General features: G+C 50.5%; 1 protein-coding gene across 1 annotated transcript; it reads right to left on the bottom strand.

Moving 5' to 3' along the window:
* Window positions 1–10406: 10406 nt before the first annotated feature.
* Window positions 10407–11676, bottom strand: SMAC4_05239 (uncharacterized protein; the record flags this gene model as incomplete). Its single annotated transcript, XM_003346991.2, has 1 exon — window positions 10407–11676. The coding sequence occupies exon 1, from the start codon at window positions 11184–11186 to the stop codon at window positions 10407–10409; it is 780 nt and encodes a 259-aa protein (XP_003347039.1). The 5' UTR covers window positions 11187–11676.
* Window positions 11677–14009: the final 2333 nt, after the last annotated feature.

The following is a 14009-nucleotide window of genomic DNA, read 5'->3' as shown; positions in this document are numbered from 1 at the left end:
AAAGGGAGGGAAGGATTGAGAGACGAAAGCGTGGGTGTCGATGAGTTTTGAAGGAGGTGACGCTTTGCTGCCACCGGATTTCTGTTCTTTCCCACTCCAGAGTCGAGCGGAAGCCGTCGGTACTCGATGGAGTAACAGAAATTGCCGGCCCGTCCGCTGCGTTTGGTGCAAATGGGGAACTCCGGCAGTTAGCGGACTGGAGTACCTTTTTGCAAAGTTCTCCCCTTTCTGCCTGTTCGCTCCGCGTTGACGCAAGGGAATCACCTTCCATGCATAGAGCTACGATGTGCCTCCACTTCAGGGCATCCGCCGCAAGGTCGCCTGGTCACTATCTGATGGTATTTGATATGAGAAGTTGATGGGGCAGGTCCAGCTGAATATCAGCACTTGCCATCATTTTCATGTCTTTACCCTTTGCAAAGGCTTTGCTTCATTTGGCGATATTTTCGAAGCTTTTAGTTGTCTAAGGCACTTCTCATCGTCCTTTGGAACGCATAACTGTGTCATTCGCCATCCCCCCTTTCCCTCTCTTCTCATTGTTCAAACTTCTTTCGGCCGCCGGCACCAGAGACTCTTTCACTCAACACCGCGCGACATCACCCAGTTTCAACTCGAAATCGTGTGCAGCGAGAAAGGAGGGAAGGGTTGCAAGGCCGCAACACACTGATTGGCCCTCGCACTGCTATTGCTGCAAGTCGGCGGGGGTGCGGTTGTGTGCGACTTGCCATCTCATTCGCTGGTTTGGTTGGGTCGCTCATTCGGATTCATTCATCCAGAAACACCAGAAAGGCAGCACGGGCAAGAAAGGAAGGTTGAAGCAGACTTCGAATATCACCCTTGTCTAGTGCCTCCTTACCAAGCCTGAAGCGGCTTAGGCCAGGGAGCGCGGGCGCAGACTGCATCATCACCACCACCATCACCAGAACGCCGACGGTTTGTGGGATTGCACGCAATAAGGTTGTGTCTTGGTGTCTTCGAAAGGCGGTGGTAGATGGTATGAAGTCAGTCTCAAGAGTCTCATGAAGCAGACCTACGACCCATCAAACCCACGGATGGTGTTGGCGGCCCCTTTTCCCCAGAGCCAGAACCACTAGGCTGAGTTTGCAGTGTGACTCAAGCGGCGTCCAACAAGCAACACCTCAGCGCCGGTCGAGACGAACACAACCATAGCACAGCTGAAGTGGCTCGAGAGTGGTTTGTTCCGTCCAGAGTGTTGTGTGCGGTTGTACAGGCCCAACAGGCAAACCAAGAGGGGTCGCGACACATGTCCATGTCTTGAGGAGTTGCCGTTGCCACAGAGAAAGCAGCACACCATCATCAGCCGGACGGAAAAAGCGAAGGCAAATCAGAGTCACCAACGGACTTCTCAGTCGGTGGTGAGGTTGCGACAGGGCAGCAACATGATCATGATGTTCAAATGGAACTGCCTGTTTGCGAGGCCTGTGAGGCCCACAGCAGAGCTGAAGGAGAATGAAAATGTTCGCCTTCTCTCCCGCCGCAACAGATGCACTTTTGAGTCAAATTGTACTTCACAAAGACAGATCTTGTGGATGAAGATGATGAAAGTCTGATTCTCTTCGTCAACTGCTGTCCATCACTAAGGACTAACACGCACTAACAATTATAAAATTAGGGTCCAAGTGTCAAGTCTTGCAAGTGTCAACTGTCAAGGCCTTGATACCCCACCAGCCCCTCCTCCTGCCGATCTTGTCCAATTACCGCCGGGAGAAAGCCAAGCCCCGAACCAGTTCCCGTCTCCACTCCACTCGCTTTTTGGCTTCCACTCTCGAGCCACTTTCCTTTGTTCCCCAGTGACGCATCGCCAAACTTGGCAAGCATTCTCGGCAGGCCTCTTTCACAGTCCCTTCCTTCACAGCCGCACCGCCATGACGACTGCCAGTTTAATTTTAACACAGCAAGCGCGACACAGCCTTGGAGGCATGCAAATCTTCGAGAGTCTGGATTCTTAATTTCTAGCTTCACGGGCAACAGTTTGACTCAGTATGGACTACTACACGCGTCTGAGGAAATCCAGCTGCTGGTTCTTCGGACCGGTTTCATCTGAAGTGTTGGCATCAACTTTCCGGCCAGCTCAAACAGCAACCGGATTTCCTGCCACTTTGCAAAGCCATCACAGACATGCGTTTCTGAACTTGATGATTGAACATCCTCGTCGTCGATCATGCCCTTTTGTTGGCTTTAAGTCGCGGTTACGATCGTGGTCGCGGTTGCGGCTGCGGCTATGACACGGCTACACGGCTTCCCCACACGATTCGGGCTTCAACTTGCGTCTCAGGATGTGCCAGAGCATCAACGACCGCGTCAACCCGCAACGTCTCCGCAATGCCTTGTTTGACGTTCCTGGATATGCCCCCAGTGGTCAGTTGAACATCAAAGTCTGTCCTTGGGAGACCGTGATCCGAAGTGAAAGTCTGGCTACAGACTTGCTCTGCAGAATAACATCACCCCCACCGACCGTTCTGCCTCGTCCTTTTTCGAATCCGAGACGCTCGAGACACCACTGCAACCTCCTGCCCCTCGAAACCAGAACTTGGAAACTAAATGCATTCCATGGTTCCGACAGTGTATCGATGACAACAAACCTCCAGATAATTGGCTGTTTGCTGTGAACCAAAATGGCGAGAAAAGCCTGTGAAGCCGCAAAAGGTCACTGATAATCATGGTGCCCGGGACCAATCCCACTCGAGCCATACTTGATGATCCGGTGTAATCCAATAGGTCCACCATGATCACTCATGGAAATGCCGCCCCGTGGCACAATATCGGACCTCCAATAAACTGAGAAATGGCGTTATAGACGTCGAAAAGCATCAGATAATCAGCAGCCTTTCCTTCGCTTTCGCAAAACTCATTCAAGAGCGACTGCCAGCGTCATCAACATGAAGACCCTAATTTCCAGTTGTGACAAGTTGCGACGCCATGAAATTGGCACCGGAGATCCCCGTGTTGCTCATGAGATTGTCAACGCCGTGCGACCAACGGCATTGCCGTCGAAAACGTCAGGTCAAGAATGCGTCTGTAACAGGTAAAATCCCAACCCTAGCGCTACCTACCGCTAATACTGAGTCGATATGGTTCTACTCAACCAATAAGAAAACCTGCGACCCGCACCAACTCACTAGCAGATTGGTCAAATGCCATGCCATGCGTGGCTTGCCAGGATCTTAACGCAGGTTGAGTAAAACCATATCGACTGAAAAAAAGCGGTATATCGCACTGCTGTTGCACCGCGCCCGCGCCGCGCCGCTGTCGCAACTTTGGTGTTTCACCATTCACCACCAAAATGAGTCAACCTGGTTGCCGTCACCTCATCCCGCGATAGTGACAAGACAATCTAGGCGAATACACCATAGAGCGATATCGGACACTGCTATCAACAATGTGTCACTCACTCACTATCAACAATATCGGGGAACATATTGCGCCAGACTCCAGAACAACCAAAAAACAGGTTTCGGAGTCTTCGAACTGACTGATGAGATGAGCCTCATGGTTCCAGCTGAGCTTTCAGCTCCATTTCTGATTTGGAGTCATCTTCGGGCATCAGAAAGCCCGAAGAAAAGGTCTCATGGAAGATTCCAAATATCCATTTCCGCCAAGTTTTGACACAAGGTCTCGCGAGTTGCGACCTTGAACCAACAACACAGTCAACATACAGAAACTACAGAAGAGTCATCGGTCATGTGCTACGCTTCGGCCGAAACTGCAGCGGGCACAATGATGTAAATAATCCCGGGAGTCGGGGAACTCTGCCACTCGGGCAGGCTGGGGAAACCCGGAGTTCTGAAGAATTCTAACGAGAACACCAAAACTACGGGGTACGTTACAATCCGTCCAAGCAGTCTGCGGCAAACAGCGGATATCGGACTCGTGGTTTTGGTTCGAGATAACAGCCATCATCCATGTTTTTGTTGGATTTGTTTACTTGTGGTGGAGAACTGGAGAATCGGCACAATGCATGAAGAATGGAAGCTACAGGGTCAGATGGGTCCAACATCCATACCGATAAGGGACAGCGAAGTTCACGATAGAAAATTGCCCGGGTGGACTTGCACACTGAGTGCTTGTTCTCGCATGCAGGTGTTTGAGAGAATTCTTCCGCATCGGGCCATTTTCACAGTAACTATCGTGAAGATGAGGGAAGAGAAAAAACAAACAAAAAAGACCTCTTCTTGGCAGAGAAAAAGGCTCAAGGTGTGGGCTTGTTATTGTTCGATTGTGTTCTGTACACTGTAGGCGGCATTTTTGCACTCTTTCGGAATTTGCTCTCAGCAGTTCAGTTCATGTCGTACGGTTGTGGTCCGTCGTTCATTCACCACAAACGGCATTTTCCGTTTGAGGTTCACCACTTCAAAGTTCAACAATGCAAGGCATTTCAACATTTTCACACAAGCGCTGGAGCGACTTCTAACAGCCCCGTCGGTAAAACTTCATCCTTGAAAGGCTTGACAACATCTTTCCGAGATCTAGCATGGATCATCACGGAGATTAGAACCTCAAGGCTGCCTCTCGCTGCCTACCTGCCTGCTATAAGCGATATAATAAGCGACAATTCTATCGCTTATTTTGCCTCGGACGCCTGTATAACGAGGTCTACAGGTACTCGTCAGGTCTACAAAACCGACCGTCTGACTAGGAGTAGAAGTGGTGACAATTCCCGAGCTCTCCGCAGCCCGCAAGGCAACGAAAACAGGCAGGGCTAGACTCCCTTCCCTGCTTCCATGTTCCGGCCGATGCTGGATTGCCTCGCTCCCTCCCGGACTGTCAAAGTTGCAGTTAGGCCGGGAGGAAGAGTCAAGAGACAGGCAGAAACCCCACAGTCAAACTTATTGTGACCTCTGGTTTATGCTGGGGCTGAATGGATGGGAGTTTCTTCGAGTCCGAGCCTGATGTCAAGAGCTTCATGACTCTCAGTTGCATCTCCGAACATGCACATGCACGTCGGACCGCTTCAGCTAAGGCAGACGCCATGAGGCTTTGAAAAACCTCTGCCGTTTCCGAGTGGCTGGCTACCGTTCCGCATATCGTTCAGCATATGAAAGCCTTGTGGCGTTGTGGACGATGAATCTCCGAAAGAAGAAACAGGTTCTGAAGTTCAAGGTGTGCACTTCACATTTGCCCGATAGAGTTGCTGTGGACAGCCTCAACTCTCTCGAGTGGATGGAACGGGATACTGAATGGATACGTACCGGTGTCACCAGACCCAACCTGTCCCAAAAGCATTGATGCCAGTTTCGGGTTTCCTTTTCCAACTCCAACCGAAGCCCAAAACTCACCTAAACTGGAAGAATCTCGATGTGCTTCGCTCACCAACAACAAAACATCTCGATACATACCGACATTTTCCCAACTCCCCCTACCCTGGAATACCGCTAGTGTAGTCCGCCCAGCTGGCAGCACCACCAACCAAGCAACGGAACCACCAGATTGAACACGTATCGCCGGTGCGGTGTAGACAAGTCACAAGCCCCAAAAAAAAACCACTCCAACAACTTGAAACATCTCCTCAAGTCCATTCCATATCATGAGCTAAAGCATGATGACGAACACCCATATTCTAGACCCGGCTGGGTTGTTTACCAAGTCCCGTCTTCTCGGGACGGAGAACCGAGAACAACTGGTTCGTAGTGGGGCCCGATGAAAACCGGGACCGTGATCTCGAAAATACCTACCGACTTTACGATTGGCAAGTTGTGGTTTTTGCAACCCAAAAAGAAAATCGGGGAAACCCACGCATTGTCACTTTCAGCTCTCCCGAACATATCCGCATATGGAATCTTTCTCATTCGTTCGAAAAATCTCCTCGAAGCCATACATATTCACCGCATCACCGCGGCAACCGCTCTTGACCATCCTCCAGGCGGCTCCAGGCAGAACCGGGAGAAAGTCAACCAAAGGCAAGGAAAGCGCTGCCAGGACGGTCAAGGCAAAGGCAAGGTTCCCAAGTCTTTGTGTGCAAGACAACACACCCAGACTCCAAGTCTCCAAGAGATCCATCCTCCAGCGCGCTCTCCAGCGGCCCAGGCAGCGCGCAAAAAGTACAAGGAAAAAGTCGCAACGGATGATGTGCGGAAGATATGGGAGAATCGCGGAAGATGATTTTTTTTCTTCCGCATTTGCCAGGTTTGCTTCCGTAACAACGCAAAATACTTTCATACTTGTATGCTTCGTTCCACAATCTCGAGTCCACGATCCGGGACGAATTTCACCCCCACATGGAACACGGAAGCTTCGTTGGGCCCGACCGCTTTCCATCTTCTGGAGTTCTGGTGCTCCCGCTTTCCGAAGGGCCGAAGTGGGGCAAGATTGCCTGCCTGCCTGCCCAATAAGTCCCGCCCGCAGTCCCGGTTTCGCCATGCCTGCCGAGCGTTCGGCATTCTTTGCCCAGCCCGTGTGTGGGCGGCTCGGCGAATGGCCCGGTGGTCACGGCATGTGGTGGTGACGGTGGTGGTTACGGTGACCTGCGGCGGTTGAGTTGAGGTCGAGGTCGTCACTCGTCACTTGTCACTCGTCAGCACTGGCGCTGACGCTGACGCTGAAACTCAAGATGCCCTAGAAGCGACCCACTGTAACTGATGAACTATCACCGACCCGCCAGCAGTGGCCAGCACGTTGCACACGACCCAGCAGGAAGGACAAGTCACGGGTTGGTGAGTGCGGTGAGCAGACAGACAATGATCTCGATGAAAGATGATGTTTGGAATTTCACGGTGTACACATGAACGGCTGATTCACTCGACAAGTCATCGCCATGCTCACGAACTCCCATTCGCAGCTCACCAGAGTCACACACCTCCGTTCCTCGGACCGCTAACACATTGGACCCCCGGTAACCGGGTCTTTGGGCATCACCTCCATTCCTATCTAGATACCAGCCACTACTCTCTTTAACGGAACATTCATGATCAGGCTTCCATCGCCACACCCTCCTCCGCCCTTCTTCCTAGCCTGACGACTAAAGCCTAGCAATCCAGCGAGCCCAGCTGATACCACACCGTCACTTGTGCTCTGACCTGTCTGGCAAGGCGCATACACGTAGATACGAACTCCGAGACTCGCTCGCTCTTCACAGAAAACGTAGGAACGCAAATTATTGCGATGAGCAGAGAGCCCAGGCGAGCCAGGCTACCAGGCTGTTTGGGGGCGAAGTTTTTCGGGATTTCCCCTTTGAGATCAGCCGTTGATTATCCTTTCGTGGCCAAGCAAGTGGAAAAGGCAACAAGGGGGAGCAAGGCAGGGCAGGCAGCAGTCAGTCTCATACACCTCCATTCTCAGTTTTTTGTGGTCTTACTGGAAAGACAGCCTTGAGGGTATCACTCAGCTTTAAAGGGTAAGGTAATGGACTCTCAATGTCGGGGGAGTTAATCCGATCCGTTTATTGCTCCCTTTTTGGTCGGTGATTGGGGATGTTATTGGTGGGTTTATGTCATAGAGGTTTGTAGTGTCTCGATGATTCAGTGGATGAATGAACACATACTCTTACGACACTCCATAAACGTTGTGGCATTCAATCATTGACTGTGATATGACGGTTCTCTGCTGACCCTGTCTTAAGTATTCTTCACTCTCAACCGGACCGTAGAATGTTTTCACGGTGTTCTTACTTGGCAACACAACGCCCCAAACACTCCCGCTTTTCACCTTCAATAACATCCTAACACCATAAGAAATGGGAAGAGTTTTCCCGGTGAGTACTGTTTTACGATGTGAACCCAAGGTGAGGTGAGATGTCAGATTCCAGGTTCCTGGACCCGGTCGGTGAGTAAGCCGCAAAATTCTAAAACCGTCAGCAAGTGAGATTGAAACCAACCTACTGAATGGGTAAAGGTAACAACAGAACAAAACCAGTCCGCCTGTCAGCAATCATCCAATCAAGATCCATGAATTTTTCCCCCCGATACGATGAACTCTGAGACAAGGTCTCGACTCTCTCGATTGAGGTATGTAGTGGTGCGGCAAGTGTTCCATATGCCCTAAACGGGAACTTGAAAAGATTTAAGTTTAAGCATTACATGATAAATATGATGATGTCGGACTCTTGAGTTCTGGCATATACGTACATTAGGGAGATCCATATGGGACGATGAATGTGTTGCCACGCGATATGTCAAGATGGTGGTGCTTCGGAATCTTTCCCGGAGTGAACAAACCCGATAGATAGATGTCAGCAGTTTCAATTCTTTCATAATTCACGATCAATCAGACTCAGAATGAGCTCACTGTACCAGCGGGTAGGCAGGTAAGCACGAGCCGTGAGTGTGAGCGTTGGTGTAAGTGTGAGTAAGACGCGAGACAGTTTATTGGGTTGTTGGTTGGTTCGCCGAACGGAATGGGACACTCAGGATCGTGTGGTAGTAGCGAGCGGCGTGTTGAATCGGGTTAATTATCCGCTGACGCCGACAGACGCCGTTTTGGAGATTGGTTGTTGGTTTTGATGACTCCATTGTCTTTGGCTGGCCCTGATATGGTGTTGCGGTATTCTCGAGTACATCGGTGATCGGTGATCGGTGAGGGTTTGGAGGATGTCGAGCGGGTCATCACGCCCTTCGTTCGATACACTGGTTGCATTCGGGTATATATACCTATAAATCTCTGGTATGGTAAATGTATTGCCCGCCCGCAATGTTGAGCATCACGATCTGACAAGAAGGCTTGTCATCGTACCTGTACTGACTTTGTGCCCAACGAGGTACGAAACTTGATCGCGATAATCGGGCCGGGAGTTCCGATGCCACGGCCATGGCGACTGACAGTGGACCATATCACTTGAGCAACATTGTACACCTGGGAGGCACTTTTCGTGTGAGTAACTGAAATGCTCGAAGACCATTTTGGAAGCTTATACAAAATCTTGAAGGCGTTGGTTTCATTGTGACTGGCGAGTGTTCGGGGCGTGTTATCGACTGGTGCACACGAGCTGTCGATATCCGTTTGAACTATGTATTGGTATATCGGTGTTGGAATCGATGGCATTTAGACCGAAAACTATTACCGAGGCTGTGCCGAATGAAAAGGAGGAGACAAAGCAAAGCAGCCCATATTGATCCTCGCGGTTGTCGGAGACAAGTTGAGTGTTGTAAATTCTGAGACCTCTTCGATGAGCAGAGCATCATGAAGTCCCTTTACTAGTGGAAGTAGTCATAACAATTTCTCCTTCTTGTGCCAGAAAACTCCTAGGTAGTATTACGCCATAATCATTGCTCGTCCATCCTAGTTCCCTTAAAGAGAAACTTTTATTCCGTGATTCTGTCACATCACTCGCGGAAGGCACGTTTTGTTCACCAAGGTCTCGAATACGAGAACGGCAGCACCTGCACGGAGTGCACGGAATTGAAGGAAATTGTCACCTAGTTCATGAACAGGTTTTCCAGAATACTGCCAATGCCCTAATTCACTTGCACCAAAATGATTTTCCAAGCGTCCGCCCTCCAAAATCCCTTAGATGACCATGATGCTTAATTTTTCTTTTGCGTCCGCCAAAGTCCTCAAAGTCTCGCTCTAGTCTGCATCCTGAATGTCTTAGTGTCAGTTTCTTATCTCTTCATGTTCAGTTTTATTGTCGGTCGCGGTTCACACTCACTTCATGTTCATCCTTAATAAGGCCAGTTCAGATCGCTCCAGCACAGATCATGCACTAAAGCGCACCTTACCGTGCATGATGTGCAGCTCAATACCTTGCATATTCAGTAAGGCAGCATCAAGGCAAGCCAACGAAGACTTGAGCATTACACTTTCTTATGAGGGCTCCCCTCCCTTCTTGTCCTTTCCCTCTCTCTTCTCCTTCAATCAACTAACTCATCACCACTTTCTAAAGGTGTTCGTTGGGTAACTTATTGAAGGTTCGTGATTCTTGGCATGGTGTTGAACGTCGGATTTGTAGAGGTAGTATCGAAGTTGCCCAATTACTTAGAATAGCCTCACTGGCCTTTGACTTCATTCCATGTCTCTTCTTTTTCTTCTCGTCATGACTCTCCTCATTCCATGTTCCTTCTGCCTAAAGTGACATTCCAGCTCGCACTACCTAGGTGCGAATGCACTCCAGTCGTTGACGAACCGTGCCGCGGAGAGGTGCCCAGAAAAGAAAATCCGGATAACCCCCCCGCAGCTCCCCGATGTTTACAGAACAACATTGAGGAACCGCCCCTCCCAATCCCAAAATTGAGAGAGAGAGAGAGAGAGAGAGAGAGAAGAGCTTTTGAAGAAGGGCCCGAGATGGACTGGAGTTGAACCTGGCGGTAGCTAGGCAACTCCGTTTCTGCTTCTTCAGCCAACCAATGTGACGGGTCAGCTAGTGAGAGAGAGAGAGATGCAAGCGATGTGGCGGTCGGCTGGTGAGAGAGAGAGAGATACAACCAATGTGGCGGGTCGACTGGTGAGAGAGATGTTCATCTCTTCTTTCCCTTAGCCACCTGGGCCCAGCTAACTGAGTTACGAGGGGAAGGCAATGGCTTCGTCAGCGCAGGAGGAGGGGACGCCTTCGTAGTAGTCGCCGGTCGGGGAAGAGGAGATGCCTTTGCCGGAGCTCGGGGAGGAAGAGCCACCGGCGCAGGAGGGTGGGAGGGAGGAGGGAGCGGCTCTAGGCGTCCGAGCTCCTCGAACTCCTGGAGCAGCCTGGTCCATTGCCAGTTATCCTCGATGATTTGCTGAAGCAAGTCATCTAAACTGTCTTCGGCCATGTGGGCATTGACAAGCTTCTTCTGGTATCTGTCATAGCTCTGGGCCTTCTTAAAGACACCCAAAAACCAGACGGGCACGAGAAAGACATGCTCGGCATTTACCCACGAACCGCGAGGCTTCGGCCAAGCCCCGGTCGCGAGACGGAGGCTTTTCCGGTTGAGGTTGAACCTCGCGGTTCCTTGAAAGGACCGATAACGGTCCCGGCGCTGTCTGTAGTGGCCACCCCTGGTCCAGGGCGACCGCCAGTTATCATACGGCCCCGACCCGTGGGCCGAGACCGTGGTAACAAGGGCGTACTTGCGGTTTGTCTTCAGGACTATACACGGGTGGTTTGAAGCCTTCTCCATGTTATGTCCCGGGTTCAGACCCGAGATTTCACGCTTTTCCTCGACGGTTCTTCCCCAATTGTAGTCCTTGAGACAGGCGATGTCTCCGACGATAAATTGAGAAATAGCGAAATAATTGAGTGGTTGATAGTCGGTTGTCATTGTTGTTGTTGTTGTTGTTGTTGTAGTAGAAAGTGGTCTGTTGATAAGACGACGATGATAGAGAGAAGGACAAGAAGAGAGCACACTTGACGGGAAAGAGGGGGCTTTATAAGGAGTTGCTCTTGGAAAAGGACACTATTCTTCTTTCCAACATCACCAGACTAGAGTGCATACAGCTCGATGTTCACTGCTAAGATTAATGTAAGTATTTTGTGTCAACTGTCGGAAATCGAGGCGGGATGCATACCCCGATGAGAAAAGTTCTGATCGAGAACTGCATATGTGTAGGCATGTTTGTAATTCACCACGTATCCTCCTTTTGGTGAGACACTCGCAACGGAGACTCGGATTTGGAGCTGCACTTGCTCGAAAGGCGAAATAATGCACATCAACCGGACTTAGCTGCAAGACCCAGGCTGCGTCTGTAGGCGATCCGGTCCAGATTCCGAGATTGGGGGCAGGTTTTCTAATAGCTCTCTCAACGCATGCTACTCGGGAATCAAGTCTTGCTCCGCCTCATATTATCAGAGGCTGCATCTTGTATATTATTGACGATACGACGTCCTCTCGATATGATTGAGTGTCAGTTTGCTCATTAATTCTGTCCTTGGGATTAAGATTTTCGTCGATTTGAGATACACCGCATGGATGTTCGCAGCATTGCAGTTGGACTTTTACAGATGTAGACATGTTCGACTACCTAAAGATCAACGGTGGAATTTCCCACGATGGTCTAAAAACTAACTGGCCCGGAAGACGGTATCTTTTGCACTAGGCCGAGATCTCAAAAGGCGAAAGACTTCGAAAGGCAAGAACGATGATGACCGCCTGCCTACCTGTACCTTCCACCCCTGTAAGATTAACTTCGAAGCAAAAAACCTGGCACTTCTTTTGCTGACTGTCTTGCAGATGGAAGTTGCAGCTTAATTGCCAGCGGAAAATTACCAATGCCGCTCAAAACAAACTCGGAAGCTACCGTACAATTCTGGGGGACAGATTTTCAAGTTGCTTGGAAATCGGGCATCATCTGTACACTCGAGTCACCTCTGCAATTGCATATGCTCGAATTCCCTTCTTAAATGAACCCAAACTCCAAGGCGTCGTCCCGTAAATGGATTCCGTCAGTCAGGCAAGCCTTGGAAGTTGAAAATCTATCCCCCGGAATTGTACATGTACGGTACCCCACGGCAGTCTTTGCTCACAGCCTCAACCCTTCTCGACCACGCCACAGAACAACGCTCTCAATGTCTACAAACCCGGCGCCCTTGGTCGGGAGGGGTGCAATTAGATAGTGTTTCCTCCCCTACAGTGCATTCAAGGCACGGTACCAATCTTGAGCGGAGCTGCCGCGTACCTGATGTGGGATCTGCTTCGGCTTCTCCCAAGTAGGAGGCGCTTGCTTGTTGGTGAACAAAGCACTGGAGGTATGTTTGAAGAAGGTGGTGATAGTTTCCGTACTACGATTCGAGGGAGTACCGGGCCACCGGAAATCGGGAGATGATGGAAGTCGAGGAAGACACTCACCACTTGCATTGCAAATGAATTCTGTGCATGGTCAGCATTAGATGAAGTTTAGTATGCAGAACCTGTACAATGTTTTGTAAGATGCAGGTACCTGTTGATTTCGATTTCCGGGGCTCGGATGAATCTAGCTCAGCCTTACATATCGGCACGCCGTGCAGGCCAGACGCTTTGCATATGATGATAACACATGAAGCAGGTTTCAAGTCCCTAACATACATGAATTATGAGTTTAGCCCATCCACATGACGGGGAATATATGGTGTACTTAAACCCCCCATGTCCCCTCCTTTTCTTGATGCTTTGCGCTCCCCCTCCTATCCTTTCGTAGCAACTTCTCTGGGCGTCACCCTGAATAGTCCCCCCCCAAATACACACACACACACACACACACACACACCCAAATAATCCAGGAAAGCACTTCGTGTATGACTCTAAAGAAACAGTGTCAAACGTCATCTCTCACCATGGCCCCGCCCCTTTTACCCCTTCTCTACTGTGCATCTTCGCTGCTCGGTATCATCATCTTCGAAGCCGCGTCCAGATCCAAGAGGCAACACGAATCGCGCCATCAAGCTACGGCAGTCAATGACAACACGGCGTATGCAAAAGAAACAAGGGATTTCCGTCACAGAAACTCACAAACATACACATCAAAGCCACCACGGTTACTATACGCGATGACAGTGCTAGCTCGCAGAGGGTGACGGAAACCGGACTATCCAGTCTTGACTTTGACATGTGGCCAGAATGTCCGCAGCTCTGGTGGCCAGTGAGTCAGAGAAGAACGCGAGGAGTCACGAGAAGCCAGAACGTACATGCGAGATTTGGCCTGCATGGAGAGAGGGCGGGGGAATGAAACAGTTCAACACCAACACTGCCTTGTCTACGGCAATCTGACGGGGATGACCAAGGCTCGATTGTCGACATCTCCAGGAAGCCCGTCTGTATGCACACCTCTCCAGTCCCGGGCCTCCCCCGACGCACGCCCGAACGCAGTGCGTACGAGAACGCATTTTTCAAGCAACAACAGCGCCCGATATTTTCAGGAGTTGGACTCTGGCGAGAAGGTCGGCAACCTCAGCAAACCTCGGCATGGCTGTTATCTGCGCCCTTTCGAGTTTGAAACTTGATGGCGCAGCTTCGTTGCAGGTGCAGCTCGCCACACCCAAGCTCACGAGCAGTATCTTTATCTTGCAGCGGGCAGGTCTTGGGGGAATCGCGCAGCGGAAATGGAAGGAATTGCACGGAAAGGACAAGTGTCTCGAGAGTGATGGCCGAGGCCCGGCGCCGTCGGAGCCA

The sequence above is a fragment of the Sordaria macrospora genome, chromosome 1 (assembly GCF_033870435.1).
Source record: "Sordaria macrospora chromosome 1, complete sequence".
In the NCBI taxonomy this organism is placed as follows: domain Eukaryota; kingdom Fungi; phylum Ascomycota; class Sordariomycetes; order Sordariales; family Sordariaceae; genus Sordaria; species Sordaria macrospora.
This window is presented reverse-complemented; position numbering and strand designations above follow the sequence as displayed.